The sequence below is a fragment of the Vicugna pacos genome, chromosome 12, assembly GCF_048564905.1.
Source record: "Vicugna pacos chromosome 12, VicPac4, whole genome shotgun sequence".
NCBI lineage: Eukaryota > Metazoa > Chordata > Mammalia > Artiodactyla > Camelidae > Vicugna > Vicugna pacos.
Window position 1 is genome coordinate 14,567,053 of NC_132998.1, and position 22,765 is coordinate 14,589,817.

Below are 22,765 nucleotides of genomic sequence, written 5' to 3' on the forward strand. Positions count from 1 at the left end.
TATATAAATATATAACTGCCCCAAATATGGCAAAATGAGTCACTATTAATAACTCAAAGAGTCACGGGGATTCAGGCAGTCCAGTTCCTCTGCCAAAAGTTAAGAATGTTTGCTCAGTGCTTTGATTTTTTTTTCTTTTAAACTCTGTTCTTGATTTGCTTCAGTACATTTCCTATTTAGATACTCCACCGAGTATATGTCATACTTTATCTGTGACCTTACTAGGACATACCAGAGCGTACAGGACGGGAATAGAAGGCCTTTTAAAGCTATTGGGGCTTTAAAAAATCGTGCTCGCCTCACAGACATTTTCCATTTCTCTCCACCATAGCAACCGTCGCCTTTGCCATATATGCAGAAATCGCAAAAGGGCGAGTGAAGAAACTCGCTGAGTTACTTACATTGATTATAATATTGTATTATTAACCCTTTCTTGAGCATTTCGTATCGCCAGACACAGTGCTTTCATACGTCATTGCTAAGCTTTGCATCAGCTCTACTGAGTAGGGTGCTATTCCCACGTCACAAACCAAGGCTCAGAAGTTAAGTAACTGCCCTGAGCTGAAATACAAGTGACTCCCAGGGCTGACATTCACACCCAAGTCTCCTTAGCTTGAGCCATCTGAAGCTGCAGGCAGCCAGTGATTTCTGACCAACGTGGCAACGTTATGGTTCCACCTACTACAACAATGTGTTGGCTCTGAAAGGAAACCTAGAATCTCCTCCTGACTTCACAACCATTCATTCAACAGGAAAATTTTCCAATGCAGTACTGGGCTGGGGGGCAGGGGTAAAATAATATGTTATCTTTCCACTGATTGTTGTTTTTATTACCACAAGTAAAGACATAACATGAAACCGCAACAAAAAATGGCAAAGCATGTCAAAAATTCTTTATTCTTCTCACATTCTCTGATATATTCTGTCTGAAAATCTCCACCTGTAATCATGCTCATCAGACTTCTCCAAGCACTGAGATGATTTCTAGTATTTAAAAGCTAATGATGCTAGGATATAATTTTGATCGACTACGTGTTTTAACAAGCAGGCAGGCTATGTGTCTACAGCGCCTATATATTAAAAAGCTAATTTGGTAAGGGCAATTTAGTTTCTTGGGAATCTCCTGAAAGTCAATAGCACAGTGGCTTAGACAGGAGCCACTATGACAAAGTTAGTCTATGACAAATGATTTCTCTGAGTTGTCTTAGAAACAATTTATAATAAACCTAAATCTTTTTAATTCACAGTTTTCTCCACTGATAGAGTTTAGAATGGGAACTATTAAGGCAGCTAATAATAATTACTGCATTTAATACATGATGGCTACTGAATAGTAAATTGTGAAGTCCATAATAACGGGGATGATTTAGTGTCACAAGTTTGGGTCAAAAGAGAAAGAAGAAGAAAAGGGACAATGGGTCTTAAGAGTGAGATTTCAGTCAGGGGAAGAATCTCATTTTACTGAAGAGGAAACTGAGGCAGAAGAAAGCAAATAAATGACAGAGCCATTCAACTCACTGGTGAGACCTCGGTGACAAACATTTAATTCTGTTGACTTCTGAGCTAATGGTTCCCCCTCTAAAATCATCGTTTGGTTCCAAGTAATATTTCATTTCTTCTTATCTACCGCTCTCTTCCTTGGAGACATCTGGAACAAATAACAAGACATGTGCCTAACACATTAATATATTAAAAGGAACTCAATCTCCTAGGCAAGTATCTTTTAAGATGGGATAAACTAGATTCTTTAGATTTGTTGAAACAAGATGATCAAATAATTTTTTTAAGTAAGTTCTTATGGGTCTATTACCAGAATCCAAAGTCTGATTGGCCTTTCTCAGGGTCAGAAAAGATGTCCTTTCTATCTGATCCTTTCTGGATTCTCTGTTCACCTCCTATATGGGAGGCATCAGATTTGAGATACTGGAGGACTGGGTGTGAACTCAAGTTTTTGGCTCAATATCATGATCAAGAATCTGAACCATCACAAAGTTTATGACAGCTTTACCATATTACTTGGAAACAAATGACAAGACCAAAGGGGAAGAATTGAAATGAAAGAATTCCTAATATCTTTTTAGTATAATGATAAATGAAAGAATTCCTAGTATCTTTTTAGTATAATGATAGACATACAGAGAGAAAAAAGGGGAAACAAGTACATTAACTGATGGACGGATGAGTCAGCTGGTTTCTATATTAACAATGACTCATTCTGAAAAAATCAGGATGTTTACAAAATAAATCATACTATTGTGCCGGGAAAGACAGGCACACAATACGCTGGAGAACCCAACACGCTCAAACATAATTTTCTTTTATTTCCACATGACTTTTTTGAGTGTTCTGAATATTACTCTTGCCTTGAATGACATGAAAAGGGAAATCAAATGTTAATGATTGTCAGAAAAAGCAGTTCTTTATGCATAAAAATAATTTTTCTAAAAGAGTATTTATGTATAGCCCTGGATTCAAGAGTTTCTATTAATATTCCTTCACTGGCTTAGGTCAAGTCTAAAAAAGGACCCTTTTCCAAAGAAGTAGTTAAACATTACACAGGGCAGCTGTTCCTTTGGAACCACTGGGTTTATGCACTTGCACCTGCATTGACAAAAGTATGTTGTATGTCCTCATTGGCAAGCCAGCTTCCTGACTGGCAGGTAATGGATGCGGGCTTGCAGGCTTATGGGCCAATGTTGGGAGTGCCCAGATGGATGGGAAGTTGTGCTGGCTCAGAAAGTCCCTTTCAAATGCCCCTTTAATCACAGCCTGATGACTCTGACTGGGCCACCTCCATGGCTTCTTTTCCTAGGTTGAGTAAAGGCTAATGCCGCTTTCCTGTCTTCCTCACACCCTTCAAACAATTCTAGCAGAGCTCACAGTAGTCTAAGGACACGTGGAAGTCCAGAAGGAATAGCAAAAGGGCAAAGGAAAGTATCTGAATATGAGGTCCCGGCATTCTAAAAACATTCAAGAGAGGTGGAGAAAGAATATGCATTCAGTTTACGCATATGACATGTATTCATTCAAATGAATGCTATAGTGTTAGCCACTGTACTACGATGCTAAGTGTGCAAAGACGGTGGAGACGTAATCTCTATTTTCAAGCATTTAAAATTTGATAGAAGAGTTGTGTGTGTGTGTGTGTGTGTGTGTGTGTGTGTGTGTGTGTGGTGTCGGGGGACAAGGAAAGGTTCATGTGTAATGATGTCATCCTTTAGGCAGAGGAAGAGGTCAGCTCCTGAGATAGTAGAAGGTGCTCTGGGAAGATTCCTAAAATATATTCCAATATATGTTTATGTATATTCCAAATCTATAAACAATGACAAAAATGATATCGTGAATTACTATTCCTTAGTGTCTTGTGTTGCCATCTTACTGCAGTGAGTTTGTAAAATGCTACTGGAAAAAAGTCAGACAATTTGACGGTGTGAACAATTTTCAAACCACTTTCTTTCCTCAAAAGCAGGAGAAGGGCCACACTAAAGCCCTGGGTGCCTGGGGGAGAAGAGAAAGCCATTAGTCAGAGAGACTGTGGGTTGCTAGGAATCAAATCTCACTCGAATTAACTCAAATTAAAAAGAGGAGTTAATTGTAAAGATAAAGCCGCCAAGCTTTCAGACATCCAGAAGCAGAAAACAAAGTCCAGCTTGGACTTTATAGAGACCTAAGCTGGGAACTAGAATCTCAGTGGGTCTCTGTTCTCTAATTCTTTTTTTTTTTTTTTCATTCTCTCCTTCTCTTTGCTTTTTGAACATCTAATATCTTCCATCTAAAGGCTTGGCTTCCTCTGATTATTTATAATTTTGTTTTCAAACAAGCTTGGTTGCACTTGACTTTGGCGTGCACTGGGCAGGACGTGGGCTCTGAGTGCGAGTCCACAACCAATGACTGTTGTTTGTCATTTGGCTCAAATTCTTGCGAGAGTTCAATTGTCATTGTCCACGAGTCTGCCCCTGGTCTATTCAGATTCTCCATCTATTTTCTCCCTCTACTATAAATTTAACGAAAAGTAAACTGCTGGTTCAGGGGTGGCACTGCCATCAATGTGAATGGGGCCAGGAGAATCTGGGTAAACCGAGGTGACAGAGCCAGATACTGAGGTACTTTTCATTCATTTATTAGTTCGTTCATTCATTCAGTTAACCTTCGTAAGCACCTGCTCTGTCTTGTGCTAGATGAGCAGAAGAGCCTTATACACACACTCCAAAAGTTTATTTTATTCATGACTCTTCGGGGTATGTGTTTGTTGGTTCCCCAATGAATACAGTCTAGATGTCACCAGTGAGAATTTCCCAAAATACTCTTGGAATCTATTGTACCTAAAAATTGCTAAAAGTAGACTACTAGTAAATATAGATACATAAACAACGGTCATATCTGATTCTGAAAACTAAGTTCAGCTCAGTGCCTGGAAAGAAAAACGAAGCAGAAAGACTAAAATAAACATGATATCATCTGCCTCACTTTCTCTCCTGTGTGGCTTTAATGGGAGCTTTTAGTTGGGAGGAAACTTACTATGTTTGCTACAGGCAGATGTTTATGTGTGTTTTGAGTTTTAAAAATACAGATAAGAAGCTATAAAAAGAAGGAAGAGGGTGATCATTTAAGAAGTTGTAATTAAATTGTGTATTTTGAGGGATATATTTTCCATAGCCTGGTTTATCTTTATAGACATATGAGTTATTTTAGGTATTTCGAGATGATACAGATAGAAAACTGAACCAGGCATCAGGGGACTTGAGTTCAATGTCAAGTGTGTAAGTGTGGGCAAGTCCCCTTCCTCCCATGACCCCCACTTCTTTGTCTTTTTGGCTTATCCATCAAGTTATTAATGGAATCAACTGAGGGTTGAATGTTAACACTCTTTGAAAACTGCAGAACACCATTTAATAAGCGTTTGAATTTGACAGAGTAAATTCAGTACTTCATTGAAAAATCTGCATTGTTCCCTGACCTCAATACTGAAGTTGTTTTACACAAACTTACAATCTATTTTTGGTGATTATTTAATCAAAGTTTCATCTCAAATATATTTAAACCAGCATAGTTAACTTACATAGTGGCTGTGTTGCAAGTTTATTTTTTTTTAAATGCAGGAAGGAATAAAAAACATTGGAACTGGTAAGTAAAGGGATGTTTATAAATTACTAGACTGTACAAAACAATAAATGTAATGTCCTTTATAGAATAAAATCTAAGTGGAACTAAAATGCAAAGCAAGAAGAACAGAAGTCCAGAAGGGTAAACAGTTTAAAAGGTTTAGGGGTCTCATTTTATCAGAGGAGTGGTAAAAATAATAATTTATATAATTCTGTAATAAATCAAGGATGTATGTTTTAATCTCTAGGATAACTACTATCGAATAAGAAACTAATGTATTATTTGCAAGTTGCTAGAAAAAATTAAATGATCTTAAACTTTTTAATAATTTAAAAGAGGCAAAAAAGACAGGAAAAGAAACATAAAAGGAAAAAAAGGACTATAAAAGAGAAGAGCCTAATAAGAAATGAAAAATAAGATGGTGGGCAGAAACCTAATTATGTCAGGGGTTATACTGAATGTAAGTGAACTAAATTTGAAGTAAAAGACTGTGATTATCAGACAAGATTTAAAAAAATTGAATATGTGCTTTAAATATAATAATGAAGAATTATTTAATGTAACAGGAAAGACAAATATACTATGCAAACACTAACAACACCAAAAAAAGCTTGTGTAACTCTACCAATATCAGGCAATGTGAACTTTAAGACAAGATATTATTAGGGTAATGAAAGACGGTTTATAACTGTAAATGGGTCAATCCAATAGGAAAATACTATAACTCTGAGTCTCTATGCATTCAATAGCATTGCTTCTAAATAAACAAAAAGGAAAAACATTCAAATCAACCGTTACACTGGGAGGCATTAACATATCTTTCTTAATAGCTGGTAGAATAAGCCCAAAGTTAAAAATCAGTAAGTATATAGAAGACACTAATAGCACAATCAGTAGACCTGATCTAATTGCCATGCATGTCAAACCGCACCTATTCATTTCAAGTGAACGTGGCACATTTATTAAAATCAACATATTGTAATATAAGGAGAGTCTCAATAATTTCAAAGTGTTGAAATCTTTCAGAATACCTTCTCTGACCACCATGGAATTAAACTAGACATCAATAATGAAGATAGGAAAAAAAAAACTCAATAGCTTAAATATTAAACAATACACTCTACAGCCACTGTGGAAAACAGTATGGAGATTCCTCAAAAGACTAGGAATAGACTCACCATATGACCCAGGAATCCCGCTCCTGGGCATACATCCAGAAGGAACCCTACTTCAAAATGACACCTGCACCCCAATGTTCATAGCAGCACTATTTACAATAGCCAAGACATGGAAACAGCCTAAATGTCCATCAACAGATGACTGGATAAAGAAGATGTGGTGTATTTAGACAATGGAATACTACTCAGCCATGAAAACCAACAACATAACGCCATTTGCAGCAACATAGATGCTCCTGGAGAATGTCATTCTAAGTGAAGTAAGCCAGAAAGAGAAAGAGAAATACCATATGAGATCGCTCATATGTGGAATCTAAAAACAAACAAACAAAGCATAAATACAAAACAGAAATATACTCATAGACATAGAATACAAACTTGTGGTTGCCAAGGGGGCGGAGGGTGGAAAGGGATAGACGGGATTTCAAAATTGTAGAATAGATAAATAAGATTATACTGTATGGCACAGGGAAATAGACACAAGATCTTATGGTAGCTCACAGAGAAAAAAATGTGACAATGAGTGTGTATATGTCCATGTATGACTGAAAAATTGTGCTGAACACTGGAATTTGACACAACATTGTAAAATGATTATAAATCAATAAAAAATGTTTAAAGAAACACAACCCCCCCCCAAAAAACCTCAATACACTCTAAATAATCCATGGGATAAAAGAAAAATAGAAAATATTTTAAACTGATACTTAAAAAATACACTTCAAAGCTTATGGGAAAAAAACTAAAATGATGCTTAGAAGAAAATATATAGCCTTAAATGCATATAGTAGGGGGAAAAAAACTAATAAAAATCAGTTATTTAGGTGCTGATCTCAAGAGGCTAGAAAAGAGCAGCAATCAAACCTAAAGAAATCAAAGATAGAGATAAAAACTGAAATCAAGAAAATAATAATCCAACATATAATACAGAAAAATCAAACAAACCTCAAAACTGGTTCTTTGAAAAGGTTAACAAAATGGATAAAACCAAAACTGATTTTTCAAAAAGTTAAAAAAAAACACACACAAATTAGCAACAACAGCAATGAAAGAGAGGATATCACTGTGGACTGCACAACAAAAGTATTCTAAAAACAACTTCATGGAGATAAATTTGACAATTTGGATGAAATAGACAAATTCTTTGAAAAACACAATTTACCAAAGCTGACAGAAGAAGAAACAGAAAACATGAATAGTTCTGTGTGTATTAAAAATTTGAACCCATTATTTAAAAACCTTTTTCCAAAGAAAAGTCTAGGCCCAGGGAACTGATCAATGCATTTTCCAAAAATTTAAGGAAAAATAATACACATATAATTCTTCAAGAAAATAAAAACAGAAGCAGAGCTTCCTAGACTTTTTAAAAAATGAAAACAGCCTAAACTTGATTTAAAAACTCTAACAAGAATTCTGATAAAATTTCAAACTCATCTTTCTCATAAACATTATTAAAAATTCTTAACAAAATATTAGGAAATCAAATCCAGTGATACAGAAAACTGAGTGGCGTTTAGTCTTAGGTGTGCAAGTATGGTTTAACATTCAAAAATCATATACTCAGCTCACCACATTCATAGAAGGGAATAAAATCATATGATCATCTCCAATGCAGAAAAAGTATTGGATAAATTCAACATTCACTTGTAATGAAAACTTTCAGCCAGCTAAGTATAGAACCTTCTTAATGTGATAAAGAATGTCTACAATATACCCACAGCAAACATCATTCTCATTGAGAGTTTGACACCTTCCCCCGAATACTGGGACTGAGTCAAGAATGGCACTGTAAACACGTCTGCTCAACACGGTTACTCGAGGTCTAGCCAGTGCAAAAGGCATGAGGAAGAAATAAAAGTCATGGAGATTGAACAGGAAGAAATAAAACTGTCATTTCCAGAGAATAGGACCAGGCACACAGAAAATTTCTGAAGAATCTATAGATAAATTGTTAGAATTAATAAGAGAATATAAGAAGGACACTGGATATAAAGTCAACATACAAAAAATGAGTTGCTGTAGATTGAATGTTTGAGTTCCCTCCAAAATTGATACTTTGAAATCTTAACCCCCAGAGTGAAGGTACTAAGAGATAGGACCTTTGGGCTCTGCCCCCATGAGTGGGATGAGTGCTTTTATAAAAAGAGTCTCCAGAGAGACCCCTAGCCCCCCTGAACGTGAGAACACAGCAGAATGTCACTGTCTATGTATGAAGAAGATGGTCTTCCCCAGACACAAATCTGCCAGCAGATTGTGGACTTTCCAGCTTCCAGAATTGTGAGATACAAATTTATGTTGTCTACAAGCTGCCCAGTGTATGGTCTTTTGTTACAGCAGTCTGAGTTGACTTTGACATGAGTCATATTTGTACATACTGGCAATAAGCAAATAGAAAATACAACATTTATAATAGCACCCAAAACATCAAACACTTAGAAATAAATCTAATGAATGATGTACAGGATCTCTAACTAAAAATTACAAAATATTATTCAGAAAAAATACAGGAGAGCCAAATAAATGGACTTGTTATAGATTGAATGATTCAATATTGTAAAGATACAAGTTCTCGCCAAATTAATATATACTTCTATGAACTCTCAGTCAAAATCCAAGCTGTAGTGTATTTTTTCCCAGAAATTTACAAACCAATTGTAAAATTCATATAGAAATGCAAAAGGCCAAGAACAGCCAAGGCATTCTTGAAGAAGAACAAATATGAAGGACTTACATTATGAGCTATCAGGAACTGTAACTATCAAAACTGTGTAGTACTAGCACAAAAACAGTCACCTATCCAATGGAATAGATCCACGCATATCTGATCACACGATTTATGGCAAAAGTGACCATGTACATTACGCTGTGTATCAGAGATTGACATATTGTAACTGACTATACTTCAATTAAAAAAAAATCGTGTGGGGGGGTGGGAAGTGACCATGTAATTCAGTAGAGAAATGGGTGGTCTTCTCAATAAATCATGCTGGGACAACTGGATACCCACATGGAAAAAAAATGTATATTGACTTCTACCTCACATTGCATGCAAGAGTCAATTCCAGATGTGTCTTGGTCTGTTTGGAAGGTTATAAAGAAATATAATAAACTCTGGCATCTGGTGAGGTCCTGCTTCGTCCTTCACAGATGTGTCTTGTCCTCACATGGCAGGATCTCTCTGGAGCCTAATGCCATTCAGGAGGGCTCTGCCTTCATGAACTAGTCACCTCCCAAACGCCCCACCTCGTAATACCATTACCTTGAGGGTTGGGATTTCAACATATGAATTTGGGGCAGAACACAGATATTCAGACCATAGCAAGCTGGATTGGAGAAATACATTGAACAGTAAAATAATAAAGCTTTTAGAGGGAAACATCTTCATGACCTTGGACGAGGCAATGCTTTTTCAAATAGGAAATGAAAGAGCAAACACAAAAGAAAAAAAAATGTGATAAACTTGACCATATTACAACTAAGAACTTCTGTTCACCAAAAGTGGGTAAAACAGCAACCCACAGGGTGGGACAGAATATTAAATACATATACTTATAGATACTTACATAATATATCTGATTAAAAAACACAGATCCAGAATTTATTTAAAAACTACAAACCAGAAAGAAAAAGATGGACAGTTCAGTAGCAATGGCTAGCTCCATGACTTTCTGATAAGTTCTGCGCTCTTTGTCCATCTACCTCTCTTCTGTGTCATCACCATTCGCCCTGATTTATGATATTCTGCCTCTGCGTACTCTGTGATTGTACTGCCATCAGAAAGAGGAGTGCCTTTAATAGAAAGAGTAATTTTCAGATTGGGGCAGAACCATGACGCCTTTGTATTTTCTCGCATAACTTAAGATTTCACCGATTAATTCCTCGGTGCCTTCAGTCCAGGGATGACAGTGTTACCTCCAGCCAACCTGATACTACGTAACGTTATTGGCAGACAAACCTCTCTTGCGGCAATGGATTTGTCATGCTATAATAGCTTGATACCACTGAACAGTAAATTCATCAAACTAACGGCTCTATTATTTCACACTCAGCAGATACGTTTATGATTACAAATTTGGCTTCCTAAAGCTTTCTTACTATGATTAGAACCATATCAAGTTCTGATCCACTTGATTTTTGCTCTTTTTTGAATTCGTAGGTAGGCATTCTTTCGGCTTATAAGTCACTCTCCACACATCAAATTAACTCTGGGACATCAAACATATCAAGCTTGGACCTGCCAAGCTGGGCTTTGTTGATGCTATCAAGGTAGTCCGTCTGGAAAGCCCACCACTCACCCAGCTTCCCCCCTAGATGCCCGCTACAAAACAAGCAAACAAACAAACACACACATTTGATACTCATCAGGGCAATGTTATTCTGCTTATGAAAATAGAACTAAGGTTCTCAGTGCCGTCCCAGAACAGGGAATTTACAAAAGAGGAATTCAGATGTTCAAGAGTTCTAATAAATATAATCTCTAATAAACGAAAAATTCCACTTTGAGATAAATGTGGACAGCTGCCACAAAAGCATGTTTTCCATCATCCTGCTATTTCTGTAAAGCAGGAAATGTCAGTGAGCAGACTCATGCTCCAGCAACTTGTTCAGATTTGTACCTGACCTCTTCAATACAACAGCTTCCAAGGAAAACTTCCTTGGTTTCCTACCATGTATTTCTATCACAATGCAAGCGGCAGCATGTCAAAACCGCTCTCTGGAGAGAATGATTATTATTTTTTTTAATTTTGTCCTCCCCTGGAGTTCAAAAGTCCTTTGGGTATACTCCAGTGTGTACTGAGATTGGCAATCATCTCTCCTAACTAAAGGTCTTCACCCAGGATGCTCCCCACAACCTGCCAGCTTCAAGTCCCCAGGGGCTTCGGGAAGCCCAGGCATGCAGGCAGGTAGGGCTCATTTCCATCTGCAGCAGCTGCGAGTACCACAGAGAGCAAGGCAGGGCTGAGCCACCAGCAGGTCCTCCAAATGAGGACCTGCCGTGCTCTGGTACAGCCCGGCTCAGAGGAGCCACATAATTAGTACAAACATCACTGTGGTGAGACACCTCTCCAGCTCTGTTTATTCTGTACATAAACCTAGCTTCGGTTCCATTAGGTTCAACAAACATTGGTTAAACATCTGTGCTGTATCACATCACGTCCAAGGCACCAGGGCAATAAGGATGAATAACACATGAACAGGGCTCACTGCAATACACTTTTATAGCTTTATTGTTCCCCAAGCACTTTGCGCATGTCTCATCTCCATCAACCTCAGGAAATCAAACAGAGCATACATTGGAACTGTATTTCCATCTCACAAATGGGAAAGCTGAGTTTGAAAGTCCGTGTCACCGCCCTAAGTTCTCACAATTAGTTAAAGGAAAGTACTGGCACCGGAACCCAGGGATTTGATTCTTTAGTCAATGCTCCATTTTACCATATTGCTGTTTTTTTTCCCCCCACACAATGCCATTTGGCACGCAATCAGAGGATGCTTCAGACTCTGCATGTGCCAGGAGAGAGATCCCTACTTTTCTTCCGTATAATCCTCCATTTGTGAATGCCGTGGGTAAAACAAGCCACAGGCTTCGTATTATCATTGTTAATTCTAAGGGATCATTTTCATCCCTGACCGTTCAAATAGTTTCTCTCAAATTATGTTTTTATTCACATACAATTCACTTTGTTGAGTCAGCTCCTTGGTCGACAAGCAATGAGGAAGACCTAAAATTCTGCTGGTATTGGAATTTTCAATGCCCAAAGTACATATTTTCGGTTACAAAAATTTTAGCTCTTGGTTATATCCAATTTGAGACTGAATTATATACTGTCTTATATCCTGTAATTATTATAGTAACACTACAAATTCCTAGAGGAGAGCAACCATATCGTGGCTCCGGGAGTGTGGCCAGGACGAACGATATTTGCTGAATGGAATGTAAATTATGACTGACCCTTCTGCTCCCTAATGGGAAGCATTAGAGGTAACGGCGGAGCTTGACATCAGAGTGAGACAGACTTGGGTGAGAGATCTGGTTTCTACTTACTCATCTTGGGCAAGTTACATAAACCAATCAAGCCCCACTGCCATCATTAAAAAATAAGGATGTTAATGGCCATCTCTTAGGGCTCTTGTGAGAATTAAATGAGAAACCTGTTACATAGTGAGAATGAATGTTGAGTCTTATCAAGCGTACTTCCCTAGATCTTTTCAGAGGCCCTTCTGCCTTCCCCTATATGAATGCGATGTTTCCCTTTCACTAGGCCAAACTGAAAGGTCAGAGTTCCAGAGCCAATTATCCACGGAGCATCTACCACAGAGAGATTTGCTGAAAATAACTGAATAAGTATTTGCCATAGTGCTGGTTGTATAATAGAGTTTATTATTCTCTCTCTCAGTTTTATTTTACTCTATTTTGTGTTCATGCTGGCTAGCAAATAATGATTCCTTCAAATCACATAGTTCCTTGAATAATCAGATACCACCTTTACAAAGATATGATACATTAATCACTGCTACAGGAATCAGCTTTTTTAGAGGACATCAAACTGGAATCTGAAGGCTTCATATATTTGCTAAACTGGGTTTGTTAAAAAATTATCTGTATTTTTCAGAGAGATAAAATTAGCCCGAGTTTTGAGAGATATAATAGCATTTAGGAATTCAATTAGATGATTTCTTCAGGCTAATAATAAGCAAAATGGAAATTAGAGCATCTACCATTCATGACCAAAATCACAAAAGGGACCATGATGCTAGATGCCTGGCTTTAACTATATTTTATAAAGCAAATTTTCATTCCTAAAGCTGAGAATTTCAGAGTATTAAAAAAAAAAAGGTTCTGCTTGTTTCTCTCGTTACATAATTATGACAAAGAGAGAACCAAACTTCTGTAACCTTCTCAGGTTGCTCACAACAATGGATTTATTCTTCCAGCAGAAATAAATTTACCAGTAAGATTCTAAAAGGCTTTTTCTGATTCCTTACTTTTTTTTCTGTATCTTCCATTTTTTTCAGCAATGAGCACACAGTACTTTTCGGATTAGGAAAAAAGGGTTTTAGTTGTTACTTTTATTTTTGTTTCCCACTGAAAAACCAATGGTGGTGTGGGGCAGGGGCCCATGCTACCTGCCCAAAGGCTGGTCTAAGAATGTGTTGTGAGAGGGACAGAGTCACAGCTGCTGGGAGTTGATCCCAACCAAGGATGCTGAGTTGCAAACCTGGGAATGTGGACAACTGGCCAACAAGAAATATGTAAGTGACTATACACACCTCATTCTAGTAAGACTTGTGACTACAGTAGCACTTAAGTATTGCTGTGATTCTCAGGCTAAAGAGTAGTGCCCAGCACATAGCAGCTGCTCAGTAAATGTCTGCCAAACAAATAACAGTAGTGCTAAGAGGGGACAGCAATTATTGTTCCTCAAATCAGGGGAAGTCAGAGTCACTGCCTGCCTGAGAAGCCAGGAGACGGTTTTGTTCTCCGAAACCAGAGTTGCTGAGTATTAAGTTGGAATCATGATAAAGAGGAAACACTGATGCACCTGACTTCGTAACTTTAAACAATGATAAGTTCTCACTGGGCTTCTTACCACCAAAGCATTGGAGAAAAACACAAAATGCAGACAAGGAAAGAGAAAGAAAATTTTAAAACCACTATGTATCTATGACACAGATATACACTCTTTCAGATGATCTTCTATGCATACATCTACTTCATATACGTATGTGTTTTCTTTTACAGAAATCGGATAGCACTTTTTTGGTAATTTTTTGCTGTGTCACCAGATATTTCTCCGCCACATTATTTTTAATGACAACACAGTACGACGCTCAATGGATGCGGACTAATTTATTCATCCACATCACTGTTGCACATTAAAGATGCACCTTTTTTTTTTCTCTTAGAAATGATGCTAACCCATCGTGATCGAATATTTAATAAATTAAAATGATGTCTCAACAGTACAGAACTTGCACTAAGTTACTTTTCCTGAAGCAGCGATGAAACTGACATTAGCGGGAAGGAAGAGGAGGAGCTTGTGCCTGCTCAGCGCAGGGATAAGTGACCCAGAGGGAGGAACTAAACTCAGATCTGCGGTAACTGGCTGGTACCTGTGTTCTAGCCCTCTGTCTTCCTAGGGCCTGAGTAACAGCAGATACATTGCTATCAGAAAATCAGATTAATTTTTTGACGTTAAAAGGAATCTAAGAAATCATTCATTGTCATATCCTTAATTGATTCTTGGGGTTTATGGAGCGATGAAAGCATTTTTGCCCAAGAGTAGAACTTAGATCTCCTCAGTTCATAAGACTGCTAGGTTTCTTTCTTTAACCACACAGGGGCTCAATACTTTTATAACTGAAGGCTGTGGGCAAATGGGACCTTGGAACTCAAGGCTGACAACAGCAGGGGCAGATGTCCTACATCTAAGTTGAAGTGCAACTAAACCAACTATGCAAGACTTTCAAGGGGATGATCCCAATGGGTCCTACAAACTTTAACCCCAAAACCCCATCCAAACCTTGACAACACTACGCTAAGTGAAAGAAGCCAGACACAAAAGGCTGCATATTGTATGACTCCATTTATATGAAATATTCAGAGCAGACAAATCCATAGTGAGAGAAAGTAAATCAGTGCTTGCCAGGGGCTGGGAGGAGGGAAATAGGAGTGACTGCTTAATGGCCACAGGGTTTCTTTTGGGGAGGTGGGTAGTGATGAAATTATTCCAGAATTAGAGAGTGGTGATGGTTGGATAAACAATGATTAGTATACTTTAAAATGGTCAAAATGGTGAATTTGTTTCTGTGAATTTTAGCTCAACTAAATTGAAAACAACGACAAAGATCCTATCCAGTCTATGTCCATGAAGACAAGAGTTGGAAAGAGCAGATGGGTGAGTGGGGACTGCTTAAAGAGTTGCCCCACTGTGGGCACTCCCTGGGGAGGGCATGTGCATACTTACTTGCATGCCCCATTCTTCCCCGCCTTTGCCATTTCTAGCCTAAGGAGCTTCCAGAGACCCCAACCCCAAGGTGACACATGCCTCCTGGAGTTCAGAGAGCACAGGGGCTGGAGCTCCAGTCTCCATTCAGCCAGAGACAGTGTTGGGTGTGAAATCTACTTCTATCACAAATCTTGGGCAATTTACAAAAACCAGCTGGAGCAAGTCAAAAGGCTGTCGCAGGAGTGGAGTGCACGTCCAGAGCTGGTGGGCAACATTCTGTGTTTCCTATGGACCTAGGCTCCAGTCATATGGCAAAAACCCTACCAAGAGTGCTGCCCCCAGAGTGAACTTTCAGCAGAAAGCTTCTGCATACGACGATCAGGCGCTGCAGAACTGGGAACTCCTGTGAGCTGTCCCTGAAGGACACCTCATGTGCCCCCAGGTTAAAAAAAAAAAAAAGAGTCCACTTTAGACTGGTGTCCCAGCTACACCTAATTGCAGGATGCATGCTAGAATCAAATAAGACCCAGAATAGGAAAGCCCCCCTACAGCATATAAAGTGCTATTAAAGCATTCATTATTAGTAAAAATTACTCCAAATCATCAAACTAGTGCTGTAACAATTTCTTATCTCACATCTCTAACTCCTTAAGTCTTTGATTACAACCTGAGAGATTCTGGAAATCACAGAGCTAGAAGAAGCCCTGAGATTTCATCTACTCAAATCCCTGCCCCCAGGCAGGAGTAACTGCCAACCCCAGCCAGACACTCGAAAGACCACACCTGCCAGAGCACCAGAGCACACTAGGTTCAGAATCACATCAAGTGTCAATCTACCTTCTCCTATCCGTTAGAGTTATTATTGAATGGTCAAAAATACCAATAGATTATGCCATGTGGAAAAGACCAGAGAAATATCTATCTGTCCTATTTTAAACTCCTGAGAAGGCAACTCAACCATCTGTCTTGGCAACCCATTCCAGGCTGGAACCACCCTGTCAGAAACGTCTCTCTTCTGTTTAATCTAAATCCTTCAAGTGGAGCCTCAAGCTAATTTCTTCCCATTCCATTTTCAAATAATTTGAAACACAGTTGTTTACCATCTGGCTTCTAGGATTTTACAATGTCATAGGGTTATGATAAGCAGTAAATAAAATAATGCATGTAAAACACAGAGCTCAGATCTGGCACATAACAGCAGCTCCATACATATTTATTATTACCATCATTATATGAACTAGGACTTTCAGTCACAAATGACATCAACACATCACAAAATAAGTTAAACAAAAACAAAAAAAAAGGGATGGGATGGAGAATCTAATTAAAAAGAAAAGCAAAATTGTGCAGTGGCCTTCAGGCATTACTGGATCCAGGACTCAAATAATGTCCCCAGGGCTCCTCTTTCCCACTCTTCTGTCTTTCAGGCAAGCTTTTTGATGTATAGACAGCAGAATGGCAATGAGCAGACACAGGCTGGGTTAAGCCCAGAAGAGGTTCCGCATTCACTAGCTGATCCATCAAAAATCTATTCAATGGCAAGCAAGTATCAAGCCGGGTTCTAGAAGCTAAGAATAGAGCAATGTCCTAGACATAACTTTTTGCTCTTGTGGAATATACCTTCTAGCAGAAAGAGCAGATCTGGTAGAAGGGGGTGAAGGGATGCCAGAAAGATAAAACATTATCCCCCACAAAATAAGGTCCCACCTTATACCATTATTAAGGTCAACTTCTAGCTTTCTTCTTCAAGTCAAGTCGACACACCCCTTTCAAAACTCCTTTCCCCTCTGCAACTGTACAGAATCCCCCAGATAAGGTTTTCAAATAGATAAACTTGCCTGTGGATTTTAAGTGCATTTAATTTATTTATGCTGTGGAATCTTTGCATTATGTTTCCATGATGTGCCTACAATTCTAGTAACATAACCTTCTGTTTCCATTTTTGACAGTCACTTTTCTTTTGAGACTATTTTTGCTTTAAATAGAGGTCTTTCTCCCACCTTCATAGTTTCCTGTGAATACGATGTTAGTAAAATACTGAAAAAACTTGGTGATTTATTAGTCATTTAACAAGTATTCCTCTGAATAATCTTAATGCTGTTTCTTTGTGTTAATTATTCTAACTGTAAAAATGATAGCTTGGAGACTAAGTGTTTTTTGTTGTTGTTTTTTTTTTGTTGTTTGTTTTTTTGAGAACCGAAGAAAGTGTGGCCTAAACTTAGAAAAATGCAACCCTGGCTTGGCCCCTGGGAGCTCACAGTAAGGAATGCTTTCATGAAGCATTTCAGGCTGTATTCACCTTATGATAAACTTCAACTTGTCCTAAAACTGAAACTCATCTGAGTCAAGCTGCTCTCACCTGAAAAATCTTAATTTACTGGTGTTATTCCAGATTTATTCCATAAACAGCCTGACTAAATTAACGACCCAGGCAATTCTATTTAAACTTGGCACTGGCCTTGCAGATCTGTGCTACAATATGAATCCATTGATGGACAATGTAGAGACCAATTCTCACTCATTCCAAGGTTGCTTCGGAGTTAGGGGGAAGGGTTGTCTGCAGTATCATTTCTCTCTTTAGTAATCTTAACGAGTTTTTTACCCTGCCTGCAACTGTTTTTCTTAATTTGGTCCGCTTTTCAACGTCCCTCTCCTTTCTGCTTTGGTTAGGATCTCTCGTCCGGGCAGTAATTTATTTCTTTTAATCCGGATATAATGGACAAATGGGCCATTTGGCTCAGTCAAATCCTATCGTTAAAACTGATCTCAGAATTAAACAAAAATGGATTTTTAATCGAAAAGCTCATCAGCTCCCCCACCCTGCACCTCATTTTCCCTGGCCTCGTCCACCCGGCCTGGCACCTTTCCCAGCCTGTCTCTCACGAAAGGATGAACAGCCTCTGCGCGTACGTATATCCCTTCTGGAATCAGTCCTTGTCCCGCGGGAACACATTTTGGGAAAAAAAGAAAAAGAAAAAGAAAAAGAAAAAAAGCCTGGCTCTGTTTTTCTTTTTCTTTTTTTTAAGCTTAATACTCTTATCTTTGCCTTTCAGGCGGGAAGTCGGCTCCAAGCCTTCTTTCCTGCACTTCTCCTTCGCTAATTGGGCACCATCCCTGACGCTGCCTCCAGAATCAGGGAAGGGATAGAACTTTCCCTGGGAAGTGCGGGGTGTCCTCGCAGAGCTTTCCCGGTTCCTTCCCTCAAGCAGAGATCCTGTTGCACGGGAAAGAACGTGTCCGATTTCCCTCTCCCCTCCCCCAAATGTGGGAGGAGACAAAAGGCGGCTTCTGTGTTTATTTTGCAAACCTTTAAAACCTACTGTAATCAGCGCGGTGGAAGCCCCCCTTGCTCTTCGCGCAAAGAAAGCCGAGGAAGTCGGGTTATTCGTCAGCAGACTGGCTGGGAGAGAGACGACCTGCGCGCGTGCGACCTTTCCCTCCGGGCTGGGCGTGTCCCTTAACCTCCCGTACCCCATCACCCCCAGGGTCAGGGCTGGGCGCACGGACGAAATTGACAGGAGTGCACAGGCCAGTTCTCACTGCGGGGGACGCCAGCCCCGGCCTCGGGCGTGGACCCCCACCCATCGCGCCTGGGGGGGCCGGGACTGGGCGGCGGAGGCAGCTGCGGGGCCGTGGGGTGGGGGCGCGGGGTGGGGGCGCCGGCCGCCGCTCCGATTGGCTGCGCCCCCGCCCCCTGCCCGCGCCGCGCGCCCCCTGCCGCGTGCCCAGCCGGCTCCCGCTCGCAGCCCGGGAGCTGGTTCCTGCTGGAGGGAGGACGCGCAGGGGCGGGGACCGGTCTCCCCGCCCTGCATCCGACCCCGGGCGCGCGGGGATAAAACCCGGCCCGCGGCGCGCGGGAACCCGGGTCTTGCAGCCTCCCGAGCGCGGAGAGGCGGGGCCGGGGCCGACCCGCTGCCCGCGCCCCCGCCCCTCCGACCCGGCTCCGGGAGCGGGGCGCCCCGCGCGCGGGCACGCGACAGCCAGAGCGCCCAGGCAGTACCTTCAGCCCAGCCATGAAGAGAGCCCAGGAGAGCCAACCGGAGCCGGCGGAGATGTTTCCTGCGCCCGGGGTTGCTGCCGCCGCCTCCGAGGCTGCTTGAAACTCCCCAAAGTTGCGAGCCAGCGAGAGGCTGCCGCCCGCCGGGAGCGAAAGGGAAAGGAACTCGTAAGATGCCGGAGTGACAGACAGAGACAGACAGACGCACAGACCTGCAGAAGACACCACCGTCGGCGGTCTCTCCCCGGAGCCCGCGAGGCTTCCCAGCTCTGTGAGTTGCTTTCTGGATGGGTGGCTTGCTAAGTACTTCCGTGTAATTGTTTATAAGCTACGTTTGTGTATTTTTATGTCTCTTGGAGTTTTGTTTTTTTTTAAAAAAAAAACACCCACACGTAGGATGCACCTTAAAAAAATTTGAGTTTCTGATGTTGAAACGGTTGTGTTAGAATGTAGATGTCTGTAATTGGTAGTAACCCAAGAAAAATTGCATCCAGCGGTAAAAAGGACATAGGCTCCCTAGTGTGGGAAAAAAAATCCTCCATTTCAAAAGTTACTGGAAAGAAAGCCAATTCTTACTCTTAAGGGTTAATAGTGGTAGTTAACTTTGGTTTTTTTTTTACCCCTCTTTAAATATTGATTGTTTACCAGGTTCACTGGTGGGAGGCTGAGCTGGTGGAAAAGGCGCCTGGAAGAGACTTAGAGGCGACCATAATGTCTTTACGCTTACATGCACTGCCCACCCTGCCTGGAGTTGTCAGACCAGGCTGCAGGGAACTGCTGTGTTGGTTGGTGATCACGGTGACTGTGAGCCGTGGCGCCTCCGGGGTGTGCCCTACCGCTTGCATCTGTGCCACTGACATCGTGAGCTGCACCAACAAAAACCTGTCCAAGGTGCCAGGGAACCTTTTCCGACTGATTAAGAGACTGGATCTGAGTTACAACAGAATTGGGCTTCTGGATTCTGAGTGGATTCCGGTGTCATTTGTAAACCTGAACACCCTCATTATTCGCCATAACAACATCACGAGCATTGCGGCGGACAGTTTTTCCACAACTCCAAACCTGAAGTGTCTTGACTTATCATCCAACAAGCTGAAGACTGTGAAAAGTGCAGTGTTCCAAGAGTTGAAGGTTCTGGAAGTGCTCCTGCTTTACAACAATCACATTTCCTATCTTGACCCTTCAGCATTTGGAGGGCTGTCCCAATTGCAGAAACTCTACCTAAGTGGAAACTTTCTCACGCAGTTTCCCATGGATTTGTATGTTGGAAGGTTCAAGCTGGCAGAACTGATGTTTCTAGACGTTTCTTATAACCGGATCCCCTCCCTGCCGATGCATCATTTAAATTTAGTGCCAGGAAAGCAGCTGAGAGGCATTTACCTTCATGGAAACCCTTTTGTCTGTGACTGTTCCCTTTACTCGCTGCTGATCTTTTGGTATCGTAGGCACTTTAGCTCAGTGATAGATTTTAAGAATGATTATACCTGTCGCTTGTGGTCAGACACTAGGCACTTCCATCAGATGCTTCTCCTCCAGGATAGCTTCATGAATTGCTCTGACAGTATCATCAATGGCTCCTTCCGTGCACTTGGCTTTATTCATGAGGCTCAAGTCGGGGAGAGGCTGATTGTCCACTGTGACAGCAAGACTGGAAATGCAAATACCGATTTCATGTGGGTGGGTCCAGATAACAGAGTGCTGGAGCCAGATAAAGAGACGGAAAACTTTTATGTGTTTCCCAATGGAAGTCTGATGATAGAAAGTCCTCGTTTTGAGGATGCCGGAGTGTATTCCTGTATTGCAATGAATCGGCAGCGTCTGTTAAATGAAACTGTGGATGTCACAATAAACGTGAGCAATTTCACAGTAAACAGATCCCATGCCCATGAGGCATTTAACACAGCTTTTACCACTCTTGCAGCCTGCGTGGCCAGCATCGTTTTGGTACTTTTGTACCTCTATCTGACGCCATGTCCCTGCAAGTGTAAACCCAAGAGACAAAAAACTATGTTAAACCAAAGCAATGCCCATGCATCTATCCTCACTCCTGGCCCTGACAGTGATGGCCCCGCTGATGAACGGAAGGCAGGTGCCAGTAAAAGAGTGGTCTTTTTGGAACCCCTGAAGGATACCGCAGCCGGGCAGAATGGGAAAGTCAGGCTCTTTCCCAGTGAAACGGTTATAGCTGAGGGCATCTTAAAGTCCACGAGGGTGAAATCTGACTCAGATTCAGTCAATTCAGTGTTTTCAGACACACCCTTTGTGGCGTCCACTTAATTTTGTGCCTGTATTTGTATGATGTAGTGATTTAATCTCTCCATATTCAACTTCTTGTGTGGCCTACAGAAATAAACAGCAGGGCAGACATGATGTGTTTTAGCTTTCGAAATATAACCAAAGGGTCTCTTTCACTAGGTAACAGGAAATGTGGTAAAGCACTGCACTTCCTCGATGTGCCAGAGAAAGTTGGGATGGTTTTTCAGAGTTTCAATTCTAGATAATATCTTAGTCTCTAGCATCACTGATCATTTCAAAGCTGGCCTGGGGGTGACATGACTTCATTATTCTTCCACTCAGGATTCTTGAAAGAAAAGTTAAATTTCATGTATTAGTATTCTTCAAAAAGATTTTGCTGACTTCGGGGGACCAGAGTTGAGTTCTTTTAAAGAAAAGCATTGAGCCCTAATTCATTTTGAAAAGATGTAGAAGGAAGAACCAAGCAGCAATTATTTATAAAGCACAAAGTAAAGTTAGATTTGGGAATAATTCGGTTCATGTCATCACTGCAGACCAGAGTAAACAGACTACCCCGATAAAATGTACTGAGCAATGCCACAGCCCATGGTGTTAGATAAATAGTACAATAAAGGCACGTTTGTTTGACTGTCTTCTTTCCATTTGGTACATTTCCTATCCTTGTACAAAAGATCTTACTGAAAGTTTAAAGCCATCATTATCCGTTGCCATAAATACGTAGGTGTCAATACCAAAATGTCTGAGGAACTTCTTCAGCCTTTGTTCTAGCAGACTAATATTTGTTTATCCGCTTGTGTGTATGTAAATCTTAAATCGTATGGACTATTAAATAATCTTACTGTACTGTGCTTTGGACAGTTGAATTATTGTAAATATATCTGTTCTGCCAACTCCATGTTCTGTTCTGTTTGGCTATTTAAAAACATAAGTCTCAGATGTTTTATGTGATCAGATTGTGCTACCTGGTGTTAAGTACCCTCTAGAGCAAATATCTCTCTTGGAGTAACAGTACAGAGTTTATTTTTTTTAAGGGTGGGGGGGAAAGGCTCTAAAGTGTTCCACACCAATTTATTTATACCTTCTGTATCACATTTTACTCTGATGCCATAATGCACTTTAGCCAGGTTTGGGAGGCCCCTAAGCTCTGATTTTGGAACATCTGAGAGACCCAGAGACCTCCCCCTCATTCTCATCTCTGCTGTGGGGTTAATTGAGTACCCATGGTGGATGTAAGTTTCCTCAGCTATGAAGTGAAGATTTCAGACAGGGTTATGTTAAAG

The 22,765-nt window shown here is 40.5% G+C and overlaps 2 protein-coding genes across 3 annotated transcripts in view; one reads left to right on the forward strand and one right to left on the reverse strand.

Annotated features, from left to right (window-relative positions):
* Positions 1-19,315, reverse strand: part of PCED1B (PC-esterase domain containing 1B) — a 111,446-nt gene extending 92,131 nt beyond the window's left edge. The window contains exon 1 of one of the 2 annotated variants that reach the window (XM_015238051.3): positions 19,233-19,315. The gene's annotated coding sequence lies outside the window, so the exon portion shown is untranslated. Of the gene's footprint in view, positions 1-1,518; positions 1,564-19,232 lie in introns of those variants that run through there. The other variant, XM_072972935.1, reaches the window with a different exon arrangement.
* AMIGO2 (adhesion molecule with Ig like domain 2) lies at positions 18,660-22,380 on the forward strand. Its single transcript, XM_006202887.4, has 2 exons — positions 18,660-19,500; positions 19,878-22,380. Exon 2 carries the CDS (start codon positions 19,941-19,943, stop codon positions 21,504-21,506), a length of 1,566 nt encoding a protein of 521 aa, XP_006202949.2. The 5' UTR covers positions 18,660-19,500; positions 19,878-19,940; the 3' UTR covers positions 21,507-22,380.
* Positions 22,381-22,765: the final 385 nt, after the last annotated feature.